General features: G+C 39.1%; 1 protein-coding gene across 4 annotated transcripts in view; it reads left to right on the forward strand.

Annotated features, from left to right (window-relative positions):
• CRYBG3 (crystallin beta-gamma domain containing 3) overlaps positions 1-18,022 on the forward strand; it is a 97,986-nt gene that overhangs the window by 5,682 nt on the left and 74,282 nt on the right. For all 4 annotated transcript variants that reach the window (XR_003924399.1, XR_005932909.1, XM_030020890.1 and 1 more), the window contains exon 3: positions 10,861-10,909. Coding sequence is in view for 2 of the 4 variants with exons in the window: in XM_030020890.1 (XP_029876750.1) it covers positions 10,861-10,909 (49 nt within the window). In the remaining 2 variants the exon portion in view is untranslated. The remainder of the gene's footprint in view (positions 1-10,860; positions 10,910-18,022) is intronic.

Raw genomic sequence — 18,022 nt, forward strand, 5'->3', positions numbered from 1 at the left:
AGTCTTGGTTTTCTGAATGTTCTAGTGTTTCTTAAATTGCTAAAATATTTTACTGAAGACAGTATATCTGCTTAAGCAGTTCGGAGGTCTTGGGACCAAAGTGTATGAACACTGTGTGGATCTGCACTTCGCCTATGGACAGTGTTGTGTAGGGAAAAATGTAGGAGGAAGCATTTCTCGTAAGCACATGAAGAGCAAATGCAGAAAGAATTGCAGTGAAAACAGACTTTTTTTAATTATCAATTAAATGCTACAAATTCAGCCATCAAATTTATTTTGGTTACAAATTCAGCCATCAAATTTATTTTGGTTACAAATTCAGCCATCAAATTTATTTTGGTTGAATGGAAAATGTGTTTTCAACACAAAAGAGGGAACCTTGATAATGACTGGAAAGTGTCTGTAGGATACTTCCTGATGTGTATTTTGTGAGTAAAAAATGGGAGAACTGGAGAAGTATTTTCTTGTGTTGAACTGGTAGCCTTGTGTGCCTCTACCAAGAGTTTTCTGCTCGGCCTGACTAGAAGAGCTTGCTGCATTTTACTGGTGACACCAGTCTCTTGCTTGTTTTTTCCTGGGTACTTTTTCTTAATGACATCTTTTAAAAATTCTGTTATGCTCTGTTTATCAGGAGGACAGCAGTTGCTGCTGCTTTAAAGCTTTCCTGGATTATTTTTTTTTTAATATCTCCTATTTTCATGCCATTTGTAAGTACCATCATTGATCCCCAATCCCGCAAACATGCCATTTGAAAACAGTTGTATAATAGGCTGTCTATTCTTTATTAATTCAATAATTTTAACCTTGATAAATAGTTTATAAATCTGTTTCCGATATGATACCAAGTTTATGTGCTAGTGACCAGTAACATTTATTTCATAAGAATGTTGGAAACATTATCTAACCAATCAGACTGGCAAATATGGAGCAGATTCTACATTAATGTTGGTTACTATGCTTGACAGATGCCAGAAGAAAAACCTTGATGTAATCTGGTATAATCGTACTGCCCAGTATCGAAGTAGGCTCTACTCAGAAACATTTATATTTCTTTTCTCTAGCCTTTGTACAGCTGTTCAATTCCCTCACATGTAAAACAGATTAAGTTATTCAGCCAGGGTGATCATGGGCCATCATAATTATTTCACTTAGTTCTAGCCTTTAAACTTAAAGGTACATGTTCAGTGTAAAGACATTGTTTGGTTCTTGCATTTTTCATGTAAATTTTCCTTGTAAAATGTGGCATATCTGTGATTTTAAAACATCTTTATTTTCTATGATATTTTTAGTTGCATTTGGAAAGAGGATTAAAAAAAACCTCTTCGTTTTATACTGACACACTCCATGTAGCTCACAGTCTATGTGATGCAGTGCTGCTAATGCAGAACATGAAGCTGACCTAGCTTTGCTACACAAGCAAGGAACAGTATGTAAATAAGAAACATAAACAGGTCTGAGAGTAAAAATTGTTTCAGTTAAAACAATCTAAGTTGCTTAATGCTGTCTGTAATCAAACCAGTTTCTAACTGGGATAGTTTAATTGAATATAATACATTTTGTGCTATTCCAACACTTAAATTAATCAGCTGATTGTGACACTTCTTTTGCCTAAGTTCCTGCCTCCTCCTGGCTCCATTTCTCTTTCCTTACCTTTCTCTGCTTTCTGTTCCTTTTCCTCCACTTCCCTTCTTATTTGTTGTAAATGAAATAGCAGTTTTGCTTTCCTTTGACCCTCCAATTTCAAACTCACTAACTTGTTTTTATAATTTGCATTTATCTTAATGTCTTTACTTGGCCTCCCCTATGTGTGTGGCCTAAGCTTAAGCAGGGAAGTAGGAGCCAGAAACTTCACATTCAAATTTCTGTGCAAACACTCCCTCTCTCTTTAAGACAATCCGCAACAGCCTTGCCAGAGACTAGGGGCAGACCGTGTCACTGCTGGTACCATTTGGTTTCCCAGGAACAGTGTTGGCCTCGGGAATCTTGCTGAGAAGTTGGCCAAAATTTTTCATTTTGAAGCTTTTCAAAAAGGGCAGTGTTCTATTTTGAGGGGGAGGGGGACAGAGGAAAGAGCTCTTTATTCGTTACTATATTCTGTTGAAATGCTAGCATCTTTATTTTTTGTTAAAATACTAATGTATTTTAATTGTCATTTGGTGCAGAAGGCAGTTTTTAGGAATCTTTATTGATTTCCTCACATCTTGTTGCCACTGAGCTTTACAGTAACGTTTTCCCTGTTGATTCATTTAACAAATGTTTAGTGCACCCTTGCTCATGTCGTTCAATATACATGCTGAAAGTTTGACTCTTAAAAATTGTGAGACTTCTCTTCTTAGATCAGGTTCTGATAGTTCTCCTGGCTGCACAGCACATGAATGGCTTCACAAGTGTGATGTTAGTATCTAGAGTAAGGTGTTGGTATTTCACTTTTAAGTCTATTGTATTTGGTTGGATTAAAGGGGAGGGATTGAAAAGTTGATTTACCAAGGCTTCCAGGTGACCTGAGAAGTTAATAAACATGATGTTGATCCTAACATCACTGGAGGATGGGAATTGTCAAACTCGGTTTTGTTTATGAGATTACAGGCTTTGGTTGACAAACTGCTGAAATAATATCCTTAGACTCTTTAAGGCATCTGACTTGGTGCCGATGCTCCAATTAAAATATTTGCAAGTGTAATGGCAGTCGGCTAAATATCGACGTACGGAGGGATATAAAAAGACCGGATGTGAAAAATAATTTTCTACTTGATGGATTTGAAGAAAATTAAAAGGATGTATTTTTGAGTCAGTTTATTTAATATCTTCACAAATAATTTGAAAGAGGACAAAACTGTAGCACGTGAAGTTTGCAGATGACTAGAGCGAGAAGTACGGGAATCACCATTTAGATGACAACATTAAAAGCGGACTAAGTTGCCATGGTTGACAGCTGAACATGAGCAGCTAAAGCAGAGTGCTGGCATGGAGAGAAAATGTGATTCTTGGATGTATAAATAACAAAGTAAATGTATTCTGTGGATGAACTTTGGTTACTAGAGTACTGAGTCTAGTTGCGGTGTCCATGATTTATTCTGAAAAAGATGCTGACAAACTAAAAAGGGCTGTGCGAAGAGCTCCAGAACAATTTGATGTCTGGAAAACCACCCTCGCAGAATAAAATTAAGTAGCTCAATAGCGTTTAGTTCGTCTAAGAGAAGGTTTTGAAATGACAGGGTTACAGTTTGAGGAATGACTCTGCCTCAAGGTATGTAACTGCAAGGGAAATAGGAGTTAAGTGCTTCATGTCATAGTAGACCTATGACTTGAAGAGGATATTGGAACCTGAGGCTTTTGTAATCTGTCCCACATAGATGTAGGTTGATCCTGTAGCTGAGAGATGAAGCTTGACAAATCAAACTAGTAAGCCTCATTTTAGGCAGTGAATTTAGTAGTAGTTTACATGGAAAAGTCTTATTTACAAATGTGGTAGATTTTCCATTGCTCGATGGTTTTTAATCAAAGCTCGTATCTTTTGGTCAGGTGTTAAAGGCTTGACATGGGTCTCCCTTAGGTGAAATTTCATAATCTAGATTATGCAGGAGGCAAGCTTCAGTGATCATAAGGGTCTGTATGGCAAGTAGGGCAACTGGTATATATCAAAAAATATTACTCAAAAGTCTGAACTTTTAGCAGTCATGTTTTTAATTACCACCTGGAAGCTGGAACAGAGAAGAAACCAATACTAGCTAACCTATGGCTCTTTGCAGATGTATAATAAAAGTTTCATAACTACTGCTGGTCTGCGGATGTGGTTTGAGAATCCCCGTAATGTGCTGAAACTTCACGGAGATTTTGGTCTTGCACATCTATATTTGATAGTATAATTAGACTTGTGGTTTTCCGCTCATTCACATTCTTCAGGGAGGCTCTTGCACAGCTGGATTTTAAAGTACTAGGTGACGAGATCCTTGTTAGCCATTTGTCTTCCTTTATTGAAATATCCTCGTGGAAGGTCACCGCTGAATGTGCCACTGTGTTGGTGCTAAGTAAAACTGGAAGTCGTGATATCGAAACCAGATGAGGTGTTGCTTCCCAGAGAGGAGCATTAGCTTTGTTCAGAGAGAGAAAAGGCAGGGGTCAGGAACCGGCATTATACCCCAGAATGTTGAAATAAAGAAACTAGCAAGACAGGAAACCTAAAAGTGACATTAGCCTAAGTGAGGACTCCAGTGGAGAGTGAATTCTATCAACAGTCCCCAAAAACACATTGTCTTGAGGAAAACTGTTTAGATAATATTGTGATGGAGGTGTCACAAGTGATGTCATGAAACCTGGATAGATAGATAGATATATGTATAGGTCAGGTTTACTTTATTAGCATTATGTCACTAAAGCCAGATGTAGAAGCTCTTTGTCTCTTGGCACCCTGGAGCATCTTTCAGGTTAGACATGGCTTATTCTCTTACCATTACAAGTAATCACATTAAATGGCTAAATGGTTTCTGAGTTAATAAGAAGAGAAGACCAGTTAAAAACAAATAATGCTAGTCTAATGCAGTAGCAAAGAAGGTTTGACTATTCAGGGAGTCATCTGTCCCTGAAGGGAGAGAAAGAGAGATGGCAAAATGATAGCACACTCACCTATCTGGTAACATCTGGACTGCGTGAGAAGTTAAGTGTTGGAGCTGCAGCATTGGAAGAGAGTTTGCTTCTAAGCAGTGGGAGAAGGAGGGAGGGTCGACATCCAGCACTACTGTCCAAGTTGAGCCTTAGCCAGCTGTCTGTGTTTCCTTAAGAGACCGCCCATTAATTTCCCCCTTCCCAAACAGCAGCCTGTACCTTGTCCTTGTAAAAGGAGCCTAAAATGTCAGAGCTGTTACTTTCTGTTTAGTGAGCTCTGCATCTGGTCAGTCTCATCAAAACATTTATGTTTGTGCTTTATTGCACTTGCATACTGTCTAGCTTTTTTTTTTTTTTATCTGACACAACACATTCACAATCTGCTGTGTGCATAACATGGGTGGGGTAGATTAATAAAGAAAGAAGGGGATGGGCTTTTAATTTGCAAGTTCCGAGGGATTGTTATGAAGGATGAGGATGGAGGAAGCAGACTTCTCGCACCATAGAGAGATGCCGTGAGAGCCTTTTGAAGATGTGATTGTTTGTAATTGTCTTGTTCTGGTTTTAGAGGCAGTTGGAAAAGATCTTCCAAGCCGTGTACTTAAATTTGCTCCATTAAATTGATTTTGTTTTTCTTGACTGTATTCCCTCATGTATATTAACTAACCAGAGTTTGAGTACTTCTGCTTATGTATGTCTACTTTTTGTGTGAGCAACAATGCAGAATATGAACATTTGGCTCCCCCATAAGAATCTCTAACCTCCCCTACATAAGTGTAATGATTAAAAACTTGGACCACAAATCTGCTTCTGATTCAGACATCACCTGTTCAAGTATTACAGAAAGGTCAGAACAGATTTTCAGCAGCAGAGGAACAGAAAGTGTTAGAAAATCACACAAAGAAAGGTTTGTGCAGAGGATACAGAATGGGATCTTCTGTAACTTGAGTTTAATCTTGATTATTTAAAGAACAGGAGTGATGCTAATCAGGTTAGGCATGCTGGCAAGACAGTAAGGAAGAGCAGCAAGGCAGGAGAGGAAAAGAGATCCCTCTCCCTTCGCTGAAGACTAACCCATCCATGTTGGATGCACTAATACGTAACAGAAAAGGTAATGTCTGGCAGAAATAGCAGCAGGAAGGCAGTAGATTACATATTTGAGAAGTAGTTGAGAGGCTTGGTTTCTAGTCTTAATTCTGTCTGTCTTTATTACTCTGGGTGTTATTTAGTGTTTCCATGCTTTTTTTTTTTTTTAAATCTATCAAATGAAAGTAATATCTGCCTAAATATGTAAACAAGTGGTTGTGACAATTTGTAAATGACTGCCTGTATAGTTAAGAAGTCCACAGAAGCAAGTTGGTGGGGCAGAGGCGTTTTCTGTCTGCCTAGGATCATGCTTTGCTCTTTCGCTTCTTAAAAGCAAGTACAAAGTAGATTCAAAACTTGGGTTAGTAGAGTCCTATTGCTGGGTGTATAATGTAACAACGGTAGTTTGTGCAGCACAGAGATGAAGACTTACGAGATTCATCTTCCCAATTTAGCAAGTGCTGAAATGCTCTGTTGAGAGCTGGCTGGCTGATCTAGCAAAGCCATGTGTCTAGTTAAGCAGAAGCTTAACTTTGGATGTGCTGAACTGGAGATAGCATGCTCACTACCTGCCATGGCAAAGCACTCAAAACATGCAGCACTCTGGAAAAGCTTAAAGCAAGGATGAAACTCCTTGGAGCCAAACTTTAATAATACAGATGTAGCCCAAATAGGGGGAATCCCTAGTTCACGGTGAGCCTGTATATACTACCAGTCTGTTGTTTTCAGTTCTTAGCAAAGGCATAAGAGTTCAGTGGTGTGATATCACATAGCTACCAAGTCAACATTTATAACAATATTTAGTTGCAGAGATTGTCCTGTAGAAAAAAAATACATAAACCCCCTTAGAATACAGTTCTTGGAAGTATAACATCTAGCCACTAATGATAGGATAGCATGGGCATATAAAAAAAACTTAGAATGGCTCATTTTAACATAAATACTAAATGTCTTATGTATTTACAAAGAATTAGTTTTAATTGTGAATGCCATAGCTTAATAATTGTGTTCACTGCATCTCTGAATATAGACTTGTATGGACAACATGGGCTCACGTTGCAACATAAGAATATGTGTGGCATAATTACATTAGCTTCACCATGGTTTTTTTTTTAACAGGGAGTGTAGGGTTGTGTGTGGGCCTATGAACTTTACTATTTTATCTTCCTCTTCAGAGAATTTGTAGGGAGAATACTGTGCAGTGTTCCAAAGTTAGTGATTAGTGACTGTTCTGTGATTGATGGAATGATGAGATGGGGAAAGCCCTAAAAATTGTAGGGGGTTGGTAGTGGGAAGTGATAAGCTGCATCATTTGAGCCCAATGAGCAGTAACCAGCCTGTTCTCCAGACCCAAGTACAAAGCATGGCACCAGCTAAGGTGTCTGAGGTGTTTAGGCTGTAGAAGGTGAAAAAAACCCAATTTTATCCTAAACAGTCCAAGAGGCCTGTTTCCAGCAAAGCAAGCTTTTGTGTTGTAAACTTCATTCAGTGTGAGTCATTTGGTTTCAGATCCATTTAAAACCAGGCCCTGGCCAAGGGTAGAAGCGGTTCACAAAAAATAGCTTCAGTGGTGAAGTGAGCTGCAGTGGTGCGTGCTTCCTTGTTCCTGTCTGTTGAGTGGCATTCATTGCCCCTTCATTTGTGCAGGTACAAATCACTGGACTGTAAACTGGATTGCGGACTGAATTTTTCCTGATGGAAACTTCTGCTCCCCCCTTGATTTTATCCAAGACCATGGCCCTACTGAGAGCCCTGCTCTGCTGAGTTAAGGGTGGGAAGAGATAGCTGAGGTTGAGGAGGAAGGCGTGGAAATTTCTAAAGCTGCTTCTGCTGACAAAGTCAGCATGTTGAAGAACTACACCCCAAAGCAAAAGGTTAAGGAATGTAGAAACACTAGAATATAAACCATGAAAGGGTGTGGGGAATTGCTTCCAGGTTTACGTTTATTTTATGCTGGAAAGGAAAGTTTTGATACTTTTTTTTTACTTGTTGATTTTAAGATGCTTATCTGCTGAATTGCATTCTTTCGGTTTTGGTATGTACGCTATGGAATTTCATAGCGATCTGTCCAAGCCTGGCTGGCTAGAAGAAAGTAATACCGGCATATATTTCAAATACAAACAAGAAATAGGAAAATGAAAGAAGTTTTTTGAAAAAACATGATGTGAAGGGAAGAATATGAGCAAAACAAAGTGATAAAAGAATAGGGACACTGGTGATCTGTGCTGGCGATACTTAATGAAAGCAAGGATCTCATTTGTGGTCTGCAGACCAGTTCCATAAAGAGTGATATCCTGAAGCCAGGAGGAACGTCTGGTGGAGATCAACCTCATTATTCCACTTTTAAGTACAGGGAATTCCTGTTCCTGTCAAGTGTATCAGCATTAGCAAAAAACATGCAGATCTGAGAAGGGTGTTTTTTTTAAAAAAAAAAAAACTGGGAGGGAGAAAATAGGTTATGTAGTGAGAAGCACTTTTATTAGTGTGCCAGATTGCCCAGAAGTGATTGTGACGTCTCCTTCATGAAACACATTAACAACAGAAGAAATTAATAGGGTAGAATATTAATTTATCTGCTCTGTCTTACAGGGAGGCAAAGAACAGCCAAGACTTTCTGTCTGATGCTCGCCCTGAAAAAGCATCTTTGCGTTTATGAATGCATTATGAAAGATTACCTGAGGTGATCTGAAAGTACATGGTTTTCAACTTGAAGAGGATCCATAAGAGAGAGGAAGGAGCTTTTCTTTTGATGTATCTGAAAAGATCTAAAAGATCTCGAAAGACTTAATTGCAGGAGAGTTCTGTTTTCTTTTTTGTTGAGGGAATGTTGTCTCTGAGCAGCTGAGAGGGAAACTAGCATTTAGTCAGACTGGCTTTTGTATTTTGTTTGTATATCAATGTATATTTAACTCAGATGCCTAATCCACAACAGGAAGAAAACCTTTCTTTTCAGAAGTCTTACTGAGACGTGCTTACCTGTGGTTAACAGTCAGTAGCGGTAGGAGTACTGGTACATGGAAATCCTTTCTCCAAATCCTGGCAGAATTTCACCAAAATGCAAATAATTATTTTTATTTGAACAGCTTTCAGTTCATATCTTCATACAAATTCAGAAATAAAGGCTTGTGCATTTGTCAATAGCGAAGCTAAATTTCTAAAATTGATGGAGGGTTTTTTGAAGTGATTATGACTTCATTGCAATACTGAGCATTTCTTGCATGTTATATTGGTACAGTTATTTTTCTTCAGCTTATGATATGCAATGCAGGAAGTGATGTCTATCATTAACATCCTTTAATGTTTTTCTTGATACATTTTTGCTTTTAAGTTTGTGGTGGGTTGATCCTGGCTGGATGCCAGGTGCCCACCCAAGCTGCTCTATCACTCCCTGACTCAGCTAGACAGGGGAGAGAAAAATATAAAAAAGGGCTCGTGAGATAAGGACAGGGAGAGATCACTCAACCAGTTACCATCACGGGCAAAACAGACTCGACTTAGTGAAAATTAATTTATTGCCAATCAACCAGAGTAGGGTAATGAGAAAAAAATCAAACCTTAAAACACCTTCCCCCCATCCCTCCCTTCTTCCTGGGCACAGCTTCACACCTGGATTCTCTACCTACCCCGCTGGCAGCGCAGGGGGATGGGGAACGGGGGTTGCAGTCAGTTCATCACACATTATCTCTGCCACTTCATCCCCCTCAGGGGGAGGACTCATCACACTCTTCCCCTGCTCCAGTGTGGGGTCCCTCCCATGGGCTGCAGTCCTTCAGGAGGACACTGCTCCAGCGTGCGTCCCCCACGGGGTCACAAGTCCTGCCAGAAAACCTGCTCCAGCGTGGGCTCCTCTCTCCACAGATCCGCAGGTCCTGCCAGGAGCCTGCTCCAGCGCGGGCTTCCCATGGGGTCACAGCCTCCTTCGGGCACCCACCTGCTCCGGCGTGGGGTCCTCTCTCCCCGGGCTGCAGGTGGATATCTGCTCCACCGTGGACCTCCCTGGGCTGCAGGGGGACAGCCTGCCTCACCATGGTCTTCCCCACGGGCTGCAGGGGAATCTCTGCTCCGGCGCCTGGAGCATCTCCTCCCCCTCCTTCTTCACTGACCTGGGGGTCTGCAGGGTTGGTTCTCTCACATGGTCTCACTCCTCTCTCTGTCTGCAGTTTCTGTGCCCCAGCAACTTTTTTTCCCCTTCTGAAATGTTCTCCCAGAGGCATTATCACCACTGTCGCTGATGGGCTCGGCCTTGGCTGGTGGTGGGTCCATCTTGGAGCTGGCTGGCATTGGCTCTATCGGACATGGGGAAAGCTTCTAGCAGCTTCTCACAGAAGCCACCCCTGTAATCCTCCTGCTACCAAAACCTTGCCACACAAACCCAATATGAAGTTGCATGTAGCATAAAGGTTTTGATTAAAATGTGCTCTGGATTCTGCTTAAGGATTGTTTTAAGAATCGGAAAGCAGGGGAATGGTTCCCTTCATTCCAAAGATGGGCTCTGAAGAAAATTTTGACCAAGGTAAATTGGCAATAAGGACATATGTGTCTTTGGACTTCTGACTTTTAAAATGGAACAGTGGGTGTTGCCATAGTAATAACAACATGCCTCTTGTCCCCTTTCTAAAATTTCTTCTGAATTTGCCTGCAAACCACCATTAGGTATGTTCGGTTATGATCTGTTAAATGTGGTAGCTGCAATTTGTGATGATTCCATCTGCCCTGAGTACGTTCCACTCGATCACAGTCCTCAGTATAAGGACTGTGCTAGTACATTCTAGCTGCCAAGTGTGCCAGATAGTGCTATGGCAATGAATGTTGCTGTAGTAGATGATTGATCGACTATAGTATCATTTATACAGCAGAAAATAATATGTATGCACAGAAAGTTTGAGTTTTTTTCAGCTGGAAGAGCTGAAATGCTGTATGCCATTTCTGAATGCTGGAGTTTGAAAACCTCTGTACGAGGTGAAACAGGCATTTTGCTTCCATCTTCAGCTTTTTGGGCCATGGCTTTTTCAGTTGTAATGTGCAGAATATGGGCTATGCTTTGGAAAATATGTTCTTCTGTCGTTTTAAGTTAATGTGCTCTTGTGTTTAAATTGAATGATACTGTGTTGACTGTCAGGTAGACTTGAATAATGCAAGTCCTCAGTGTTACAAAATATCTTTGTTTTTCAGTTCTGAAAACAAAGGGAGTGAAGCCATAAATTTAAAGAGCAACCAAAAGGTAAGCACAACTCTGCCTGCACTTTTGAAGGTATGATTTTTATTTACTAATATTTAATTGAGCTAAAGCCTGCCACCTCTGCTTGTGACTACTTGCTAGTGTTCTGATGTTGGATGTATTCCTGTACTGTGATGTAGCACCTGGTTGCTATATTCTGGGTTAGGGTCCATTACGCCAGGGTACTAATACACACGCAGAAGACAGAAAAACTGTGCTTCACATTCTTAAAATTCACATCTTTACTTACCTTAAAGAAGTGGGAGTCTAGTGCTAATTCTACTGCAGTTAGCCAGTGAAGAAGGAAACTGGTATTTTTATCAAACGATGGTTTCGGGCATTCCTCTAAAGCACCATTTCTATATAATTTATTAATATCTAACCAGCAAGTGTTTGCCTGCCTGAAGGTCCACTGGTTTCCAACCAAAGCGCTGTAAGATCTTTTGCTGAAAATCGTGTGCATGTTGGCTGTTCTCTACCAGTGTTACCCGTGTTAATCATGCTTGTCTTGTCCTGTAAGCATTTTACTGCAAAAAAAAGACGTGCTTCTCTGTTATCAGGGCTTTCCTCTATGTCATTTGACACAAAGTGGTGTTTGCCTATAAAGTTGTGTTTAGACTTAGTCCAATATCATAAATAATTATGTGCAGGACAGGGCCTGGTGATAACAGCCATCTTTGCTGCTGTCATATCATGCCTTGCACAGAGCCATTTTAGTAATTCATTCACTAAGCACTTTTGCTTGGGTTTTTGTTCGTTTTGCTAGTTGTTTTAGTGTAATGCAGATAATATTGTGGCTACTTCCCCAAAAGGACCTTGACTAGTGTGCCAGATTTATGTGGGGATGCAGTAGGCTTCTTAACACACTGAATCTGAAATTTCTATCCTGCGTTGCATTTATTGAGCACTAACAGCATATGGAGAAGGAAGCGGTTGTCTTCCTGGATGGCCTACAGTCTCTGTGTAGTTGCATCTTCAGTATCTAGGGACTGTTTGTTTGGGCTTTGCCAAAGGTGAAGAGACATTGCAGTTGCCTCTACACAGACCCAGTTCAGTCCAACAGGGTTATTAGCTGAAGAACAACTCCATGTTGAATGTAGTTTAACTACATCAAGGTGGGAAACAATGTGGTGACGTTTGTTCAGAAGCTCTGTGGATTCAAGCCAACTCTGTCAGTTCCAAGCTCCTGGAAAATGCCACTGAATGCCTTCCTGTTATCAAAAAACATGGACTCTTGATTTTATGCCTTGAAATGCAGGCAGAAAGGATTCTGATAAACCAGAGGAAATTCTACTATAATAGAAGCAAGTTTTCTTCATTTCAAAAAAATCTTACTTTTCTATGTTAGATCAGTGAAAAATTCTAAAACAAATTTTCCTTTTGAAGAAGATTTTGACTGAGGAAGAGGAATCATTTAGCATACATGCACAGGACTTCAACAACAGGTATTGCTTAAAAGGAAGTATGAAGAGGGCTAGGTGTCAAGAAACAAGCGGGATGCATAGGTGGAGCAAAGGGAACATAGCAGGTTTAAGTTACCTAAGAGTGTTTCTTTCTTGCCAAAAACTACACCTCATTTATTTTTTTAATTTTAAAAAGCCCAAATTCAGAATCTTTCCTGCTGAATCTAAATTCATTGTAGCATTCTACTCAGAACTTGTGTTTTTGAAATACTGTACTAAAAGTTGGTGCCAGTATTAATGCTGTAAAGTTTTGTTCCAAATGCCTGATCTGTTTTCTTTGGCTGTAACATTTTATTTAATTATATTGTCTTTGACCTACATTTAGGAGTCTAAAGTGTTACAATGCATGTTACATTATCTTTGAAATAATATCTGGTGTTTGTATAGGCTTTATAAGAAAGGTGCGGTTTTCATATTACTCTAGTGTGCTGGCTGTTTAACTGTACTGAGAGCTTCCTGTCTAACTTACTTCCCTCCTTCTTAAGCTGATGAAAAAAATCTTCTGATACACTTGAACAGTTTCATATGCATAGTGATGAGTAATTTTAGCGCTATAATTTTATAACTTGTGTGCACTGAAATTACAACTAGATAGTAAAAATTGATTCAGAAGAGGTGGAGAAAGTATTTATTTTCTACCGCTGCCCCCCCCCCCCCCTTTTTTTTTGTGAGGAACATTTTTTTTTTTTACTACCACTGCTCCCTCCAAGACACACTTGCATTTTGATAACACCACGCTGTCTAGTGTCTGACATTGGCCAAAATAAGCTGTCTTGTGCAAAGATCACTAGAATGCAGCTGAACAGTTGGAGAGAACTGAGACTGTCTCATTTGAAAGGGGTAATGTATAGTATTGAAGGATGTTCCAGTTTTATTCATTGAGTCATCAGGGTTACTATAGGCTAAAAAAAAAAAAGTTTTGTTGTTATGGAAAGTGTACTTTGTGAGGAATGCCTAAATCTATATACCTACGTGGATTGGGTTTGGGCAGGTTTCCATACATGTCCATGTCTCTGAATTGTGCTTCTACCTAGTCATTTCAGGTGGATGGTGACTAAAAGTTGAAACCATATTGTGTCTGTCACCAAGTTAATGAGCTATCATGTTTCTGATAGACTTACATGTAGACTTACATGCTGTGATTTTGTATATTCATTGGCCGTTTTGGCAGGAGGCCAGGAGCAAAATAGCAGGGGAACTGTAAGTCTCTGATTTAGCCGCAAAGGTCAGACATCTAAATTATAGCTGACTGGGTGAGTGGAGCTGCGAAACGTGCTGAGCTACAGTAGCTCTTTGGCTCTTCTGAGCACTTCAGTTACCAGTTCTGTACTTTAACCTCTGCTATTTTTTTCCATGTGATGACATATTTAGCTCATAGAGGGAGGTAAAGGTATTTTAATACTCACCTTATAAAAATATGAAGCCGAATCTTTCTGTGCCAAGGTGACTTTATCAGTCATCTTTTGATCACTTTCGAGAAAAGATTTCTGAAATATATGTCACATCTATTAATTCATTGCCGGAAAGTACACCACCACCCACTACTATTTATTTACAGATTTTTTTTTTTTCTGCTTCTGTTTCTTTGAATTAGAGCTGTAAACAGTGCTTTTTCTGAGTAAATGAGCCATTTGAATGATGTGATTGTTGAACAGAGGGTTGTGTGCATGTAAACAGTTCTTGAACTTCATGTTTAGTGTTCTAGGTATCTGCATTACATAGTGTCCAGTACATGTTAGTATTCCATTAACCTCACTTTTAGTGATACAGAGACTTTGTTTTTAAAAGGAATATTGCAACAGTGCTTCCTACAAGAGTATGTTTCACATACTTTTGCTTTTGGTAATGCCCTGAAAATAGAGGTTTACACTGGGACATAGGTTTTAGTTTGTTTGTGTGGAACAGCTACCAAATAAGCTAACACCACTACTGTAGCAAGCCATGTGCTGGAGAGTGTTGTGTTAGTACAGTTTTCAAGAAATGACATAACACTGTTGTTGCATGTGCTTGTGGCACAAGTCTAACCTGGCTCCTACCTGTATTACCATACTGTAGTAGTAGCAGCAGTGATAGGTGCTTGGGTTAGTTTCAGTAGTTGTGAATGCGTTAGGTCCCAGGCTTGCCCTGTCTGAGGTTCTCATCCAACTGAAGGCTTTGTCGTGACAGTGTAGGCAAATTCACTGCTGATCATCCCCAGATATCTTTCCTGTAGCAATGCATGGAGGAAATAGCACGTTATCCCATAACTGATTAGGAAGGAATTCTTAAGCATCTCAGCACAGGAGCTACTATGTGAGCTCTGTCAGGCAAATGCAAAAGTTTGAAAATGTAGGTTCAAATATAATATACCAAATGTGTAATTTAGACTTCAGTATTTCAACAGCATTAAATGTTTTATAATTTGGCCCATAGGTTCAAGCCTAGGTGCTAGTTGCCTGGATTAACCAGAGGCAGTCTCAACCTTCATAGAAAAAAACACAGGGGCAGAAAATACTGCAAAGATTATCTAGTCCACTCCTCTGCCCCAAGGTGAGATCTCTGTATCTATGTCATACCTCACAGAAGTTTGTCTAACTCGTTCTCAAAGACCTCCAGGGATGGAGATCTCTAAGATCTCTGCAACTTCACCAGACAACTGTTCTGCTGATTTCATAAACCTTATAATTAGAAACTCTTTTTCTTAATATCCCCTCTCAAGCTTCCTTGCTACAAATTAAATCTGTTGCTAATTGTCCTCTGACAAGTACTCCTGTATACTGTGAACATGGAGAAGAGATAATTCTGTAGCCCTGCTTTCTCCCATGAATTTCATTTCAAGGTAAAATAAAGATGGCTGTATTTAAATAGTAGACACAGTATTAAAATTTGATGGCAAGGACTGCAATTATGTGATAAGTTGAAGCCAGATTCTTTTTGGAGTTGCAACAAATAGGACAAGAGGCAACAGGTGCAAGTTGGAGCATGGGAAAGTCCAGTCACCTATAAAAATTTTTTTCTTCTTCTTTTTTTCTTCCCCCCCCTTTACCATAAGAGTGGTCAGGTATTGGAACAGGTTGCCCAAGGAAGTTGCAGAATCTTTATCCTTGGAAATATTCAAAACGCAGCTGGATGAAGCCCTGCTCTAACTGGAGATGCTTTGACCAGGAGCTTAGACTACATGAGCTCCCCAGCCACATTCCTTTCAGCCTAATTTGTTCTGTAATTCTCTGTCACATCATTTTTCATTTGATGTGTGAATTCACATAAGTTTAAAAAAAAAAAAAAAAAATAAAAATCCCAGGAACTTGCTGGATATATGTAGCTGTTCTTACTGAATGTCCCTAATTCTGACTTTATAATTTGTTTTAAGTTCTACAAAAAGTTAGAAATCAAAATTAAGCCCAGTGTCTTAGTTAACTGCATACTTTTCCATATAGCATGGGTTTTTTTCATATTGTCATGGTTTTATTTTATATTGTCTTTATTTCATGTGTATGTTTATCTAAGTAACTTCTGCTCAGCCTGCGTGTGAATGCCTGCTGAATGCCTCTGTCTTAGACCTAGTAATTAGAAGTCAGCAAGAGGGATTCTATGTCTTTTGGGAGCTGAAGGAAGTGGACTATTACTGTCAACCATGAATTTTTTAGAAACCTGAGAGTTACTTTTAAAAACTGTTGCCGCCCACAACAATGAATGAAAGACAAAACCAAAATGGTTTTGGAGTTTACATAATCAAGATTTCTCTTGTGGAACCTGAAAGCAGATCTTTTTCTCTTTGGCAATGATGTATACTTTTGCTGAAATGGAATTTTATAGGCGAGTACATAGCACCTTCTGGTTTCCCAGAACAGTTTGTTAAATTAATGGTGTTAACAGCTGTACGTGTTCAGCAAGACATTTCAAGATCATCCTATCTAAAGTCCTGGTAACTTCCTTTGTCATACTGAAGAGTTTTAGAAAGGATGATCCTGAAATATGCTTCCCTCTCTACTAACGTTCTTCAAAGAAAGGATCTTGAGCAGGGAACTTCATTTCAGGATGGGTGGGGAAAAAAATTGGGCTTAAACCTTGCTCAGTTTGGCACAGAAAACCACTGAGGATATAGATGAGAAGCAGAAGTGTGGTGCCAGATGCTGTAGCCTGCCAGTAGAATATAAGTACGGGTGGAAATCACATTATCTCACCCCATTCCCAGTGTACTGCCTGCTTGTGCACACCTTCTGCATTGAAAAGGTGAACTTCACCTTTATTTTTTAATGTATTTTAAAACATCAGGGAATCATCAAGTAAAAGAGAATAAAAATTATTTCATGTTTGTGGAAACATTTTCACTAAAAGGCAATAGAAGTGTAATGCTGGGAGAATTTAGAGGAAAGAACAGAAATAAGACAGATAATTTAATTCTGTTGTCTCTGGCTCCATAATAGACGTTGTAGTAATAAGGCATTTGTTACATACTGAGAAGTGAGTACCAATTCTTAATCTTTAATCAGAGCTTTACAATAATTTCAGGAGAAAATTCAGAAGGGAGAAATTTTGAAGTAACTCTGCAAATGGCCTAAACAGAATTTTTAAATGATAAAGCTCACTTTGTCATTCTAGAGACTTTCACTGAGTTTACAATTCCCCATAAGGTGACCTGGCAGAAACTTTATTTCAAATTGTACCTCCTTTTTCTTTACCTTTTCATTTGAAGTGTTCACCCTTACCACCTTGGTTTTTGTTCTCTTGTTAGGAAAGGTGAGTCTGGATACTTCCTCAGATTTTAGGAGAACACTGGAGTTTCAGAGAACGTTTGTTTCATCTTTTCTTTCCCCATCTGACAAATTAAATCTACGTTAAGGACTCCTTGGTATTTCAAGAATTCGAATGGATAAACAAATTTGTAAAGTCCCAGTGCTGAACTTTCAACAAAGGCAGTTGTCTTTCCAAATGTTAAAATAGTCATTGAATTTAAATAGGTTTATTTTTTAAAATGCAAAACTGATAAAGTTTAACCAAAAGTCCCTTCCTGTTGTTTAACTTTTACTCCTGATTATGAAGATGCCATGACTTCATTAGTTTTTCTAGTTACTCTTGTCTTCTGGCATTGTCATGACTGGATTTTTTCATGTCAAAACAAGCAGAGAAAGGAGGATGTGGAAGGAAAACTTCACAGTATAAAAAAGCCAAAATATTTAGAGGTTCAAAGCATCGGTTATTTGTAGAGATACAGAACTCACCTTTAACATAAATCCCCCCAAAATCCCAAGGCTATCTTTATAATCTTTGGGTTTTTTTCTTTTTCTTATTATTTAAAAGGTATTATTTAGTTAAGACTAAACAGTTTTTGACAATGGTGGAACTCCCTTGCATCATCTCCATTGCCACTCTAATTACTGGCATAAATAGGAAAAAACCACTTTGACAGTGTGGTTTTTTTTAAATCCATTTTTTCTCATGAACACTAGCAGCAGTGGAATTTTAGGAGTTCTCTGCTTACCGTGTATTCACTGTCTGACAGTACTTTTTCCTAAATTTTTCTTAATACTATGCCAATTTTTTTAAACAAGTCTTGTTCCTAATCTGTCGCATTATGTCTGATTCTTTTTCATTAGATTTCCATATGTATTGCCTTCTGTTGATTGAGAATGCCTAACTTCTTTTCCTCATAGTAGCTGGAAAAAAAAAAAAG

This window comes from Aquila chrysaetos, chromosome 7, assembly GCF_900496995.4.
Source record: "Aquila chrysaetos chrysaetos chromosome 7, bAquChr1.4, whole genome shotgun sequence".
Classification (NCBI taxonomy): domain Eukaryota; kingdom Metazoa; phylum Chordata; class Aves; order Accipitriformes; family Accipitridae; genus Aquila; species Aquila chrysaetos.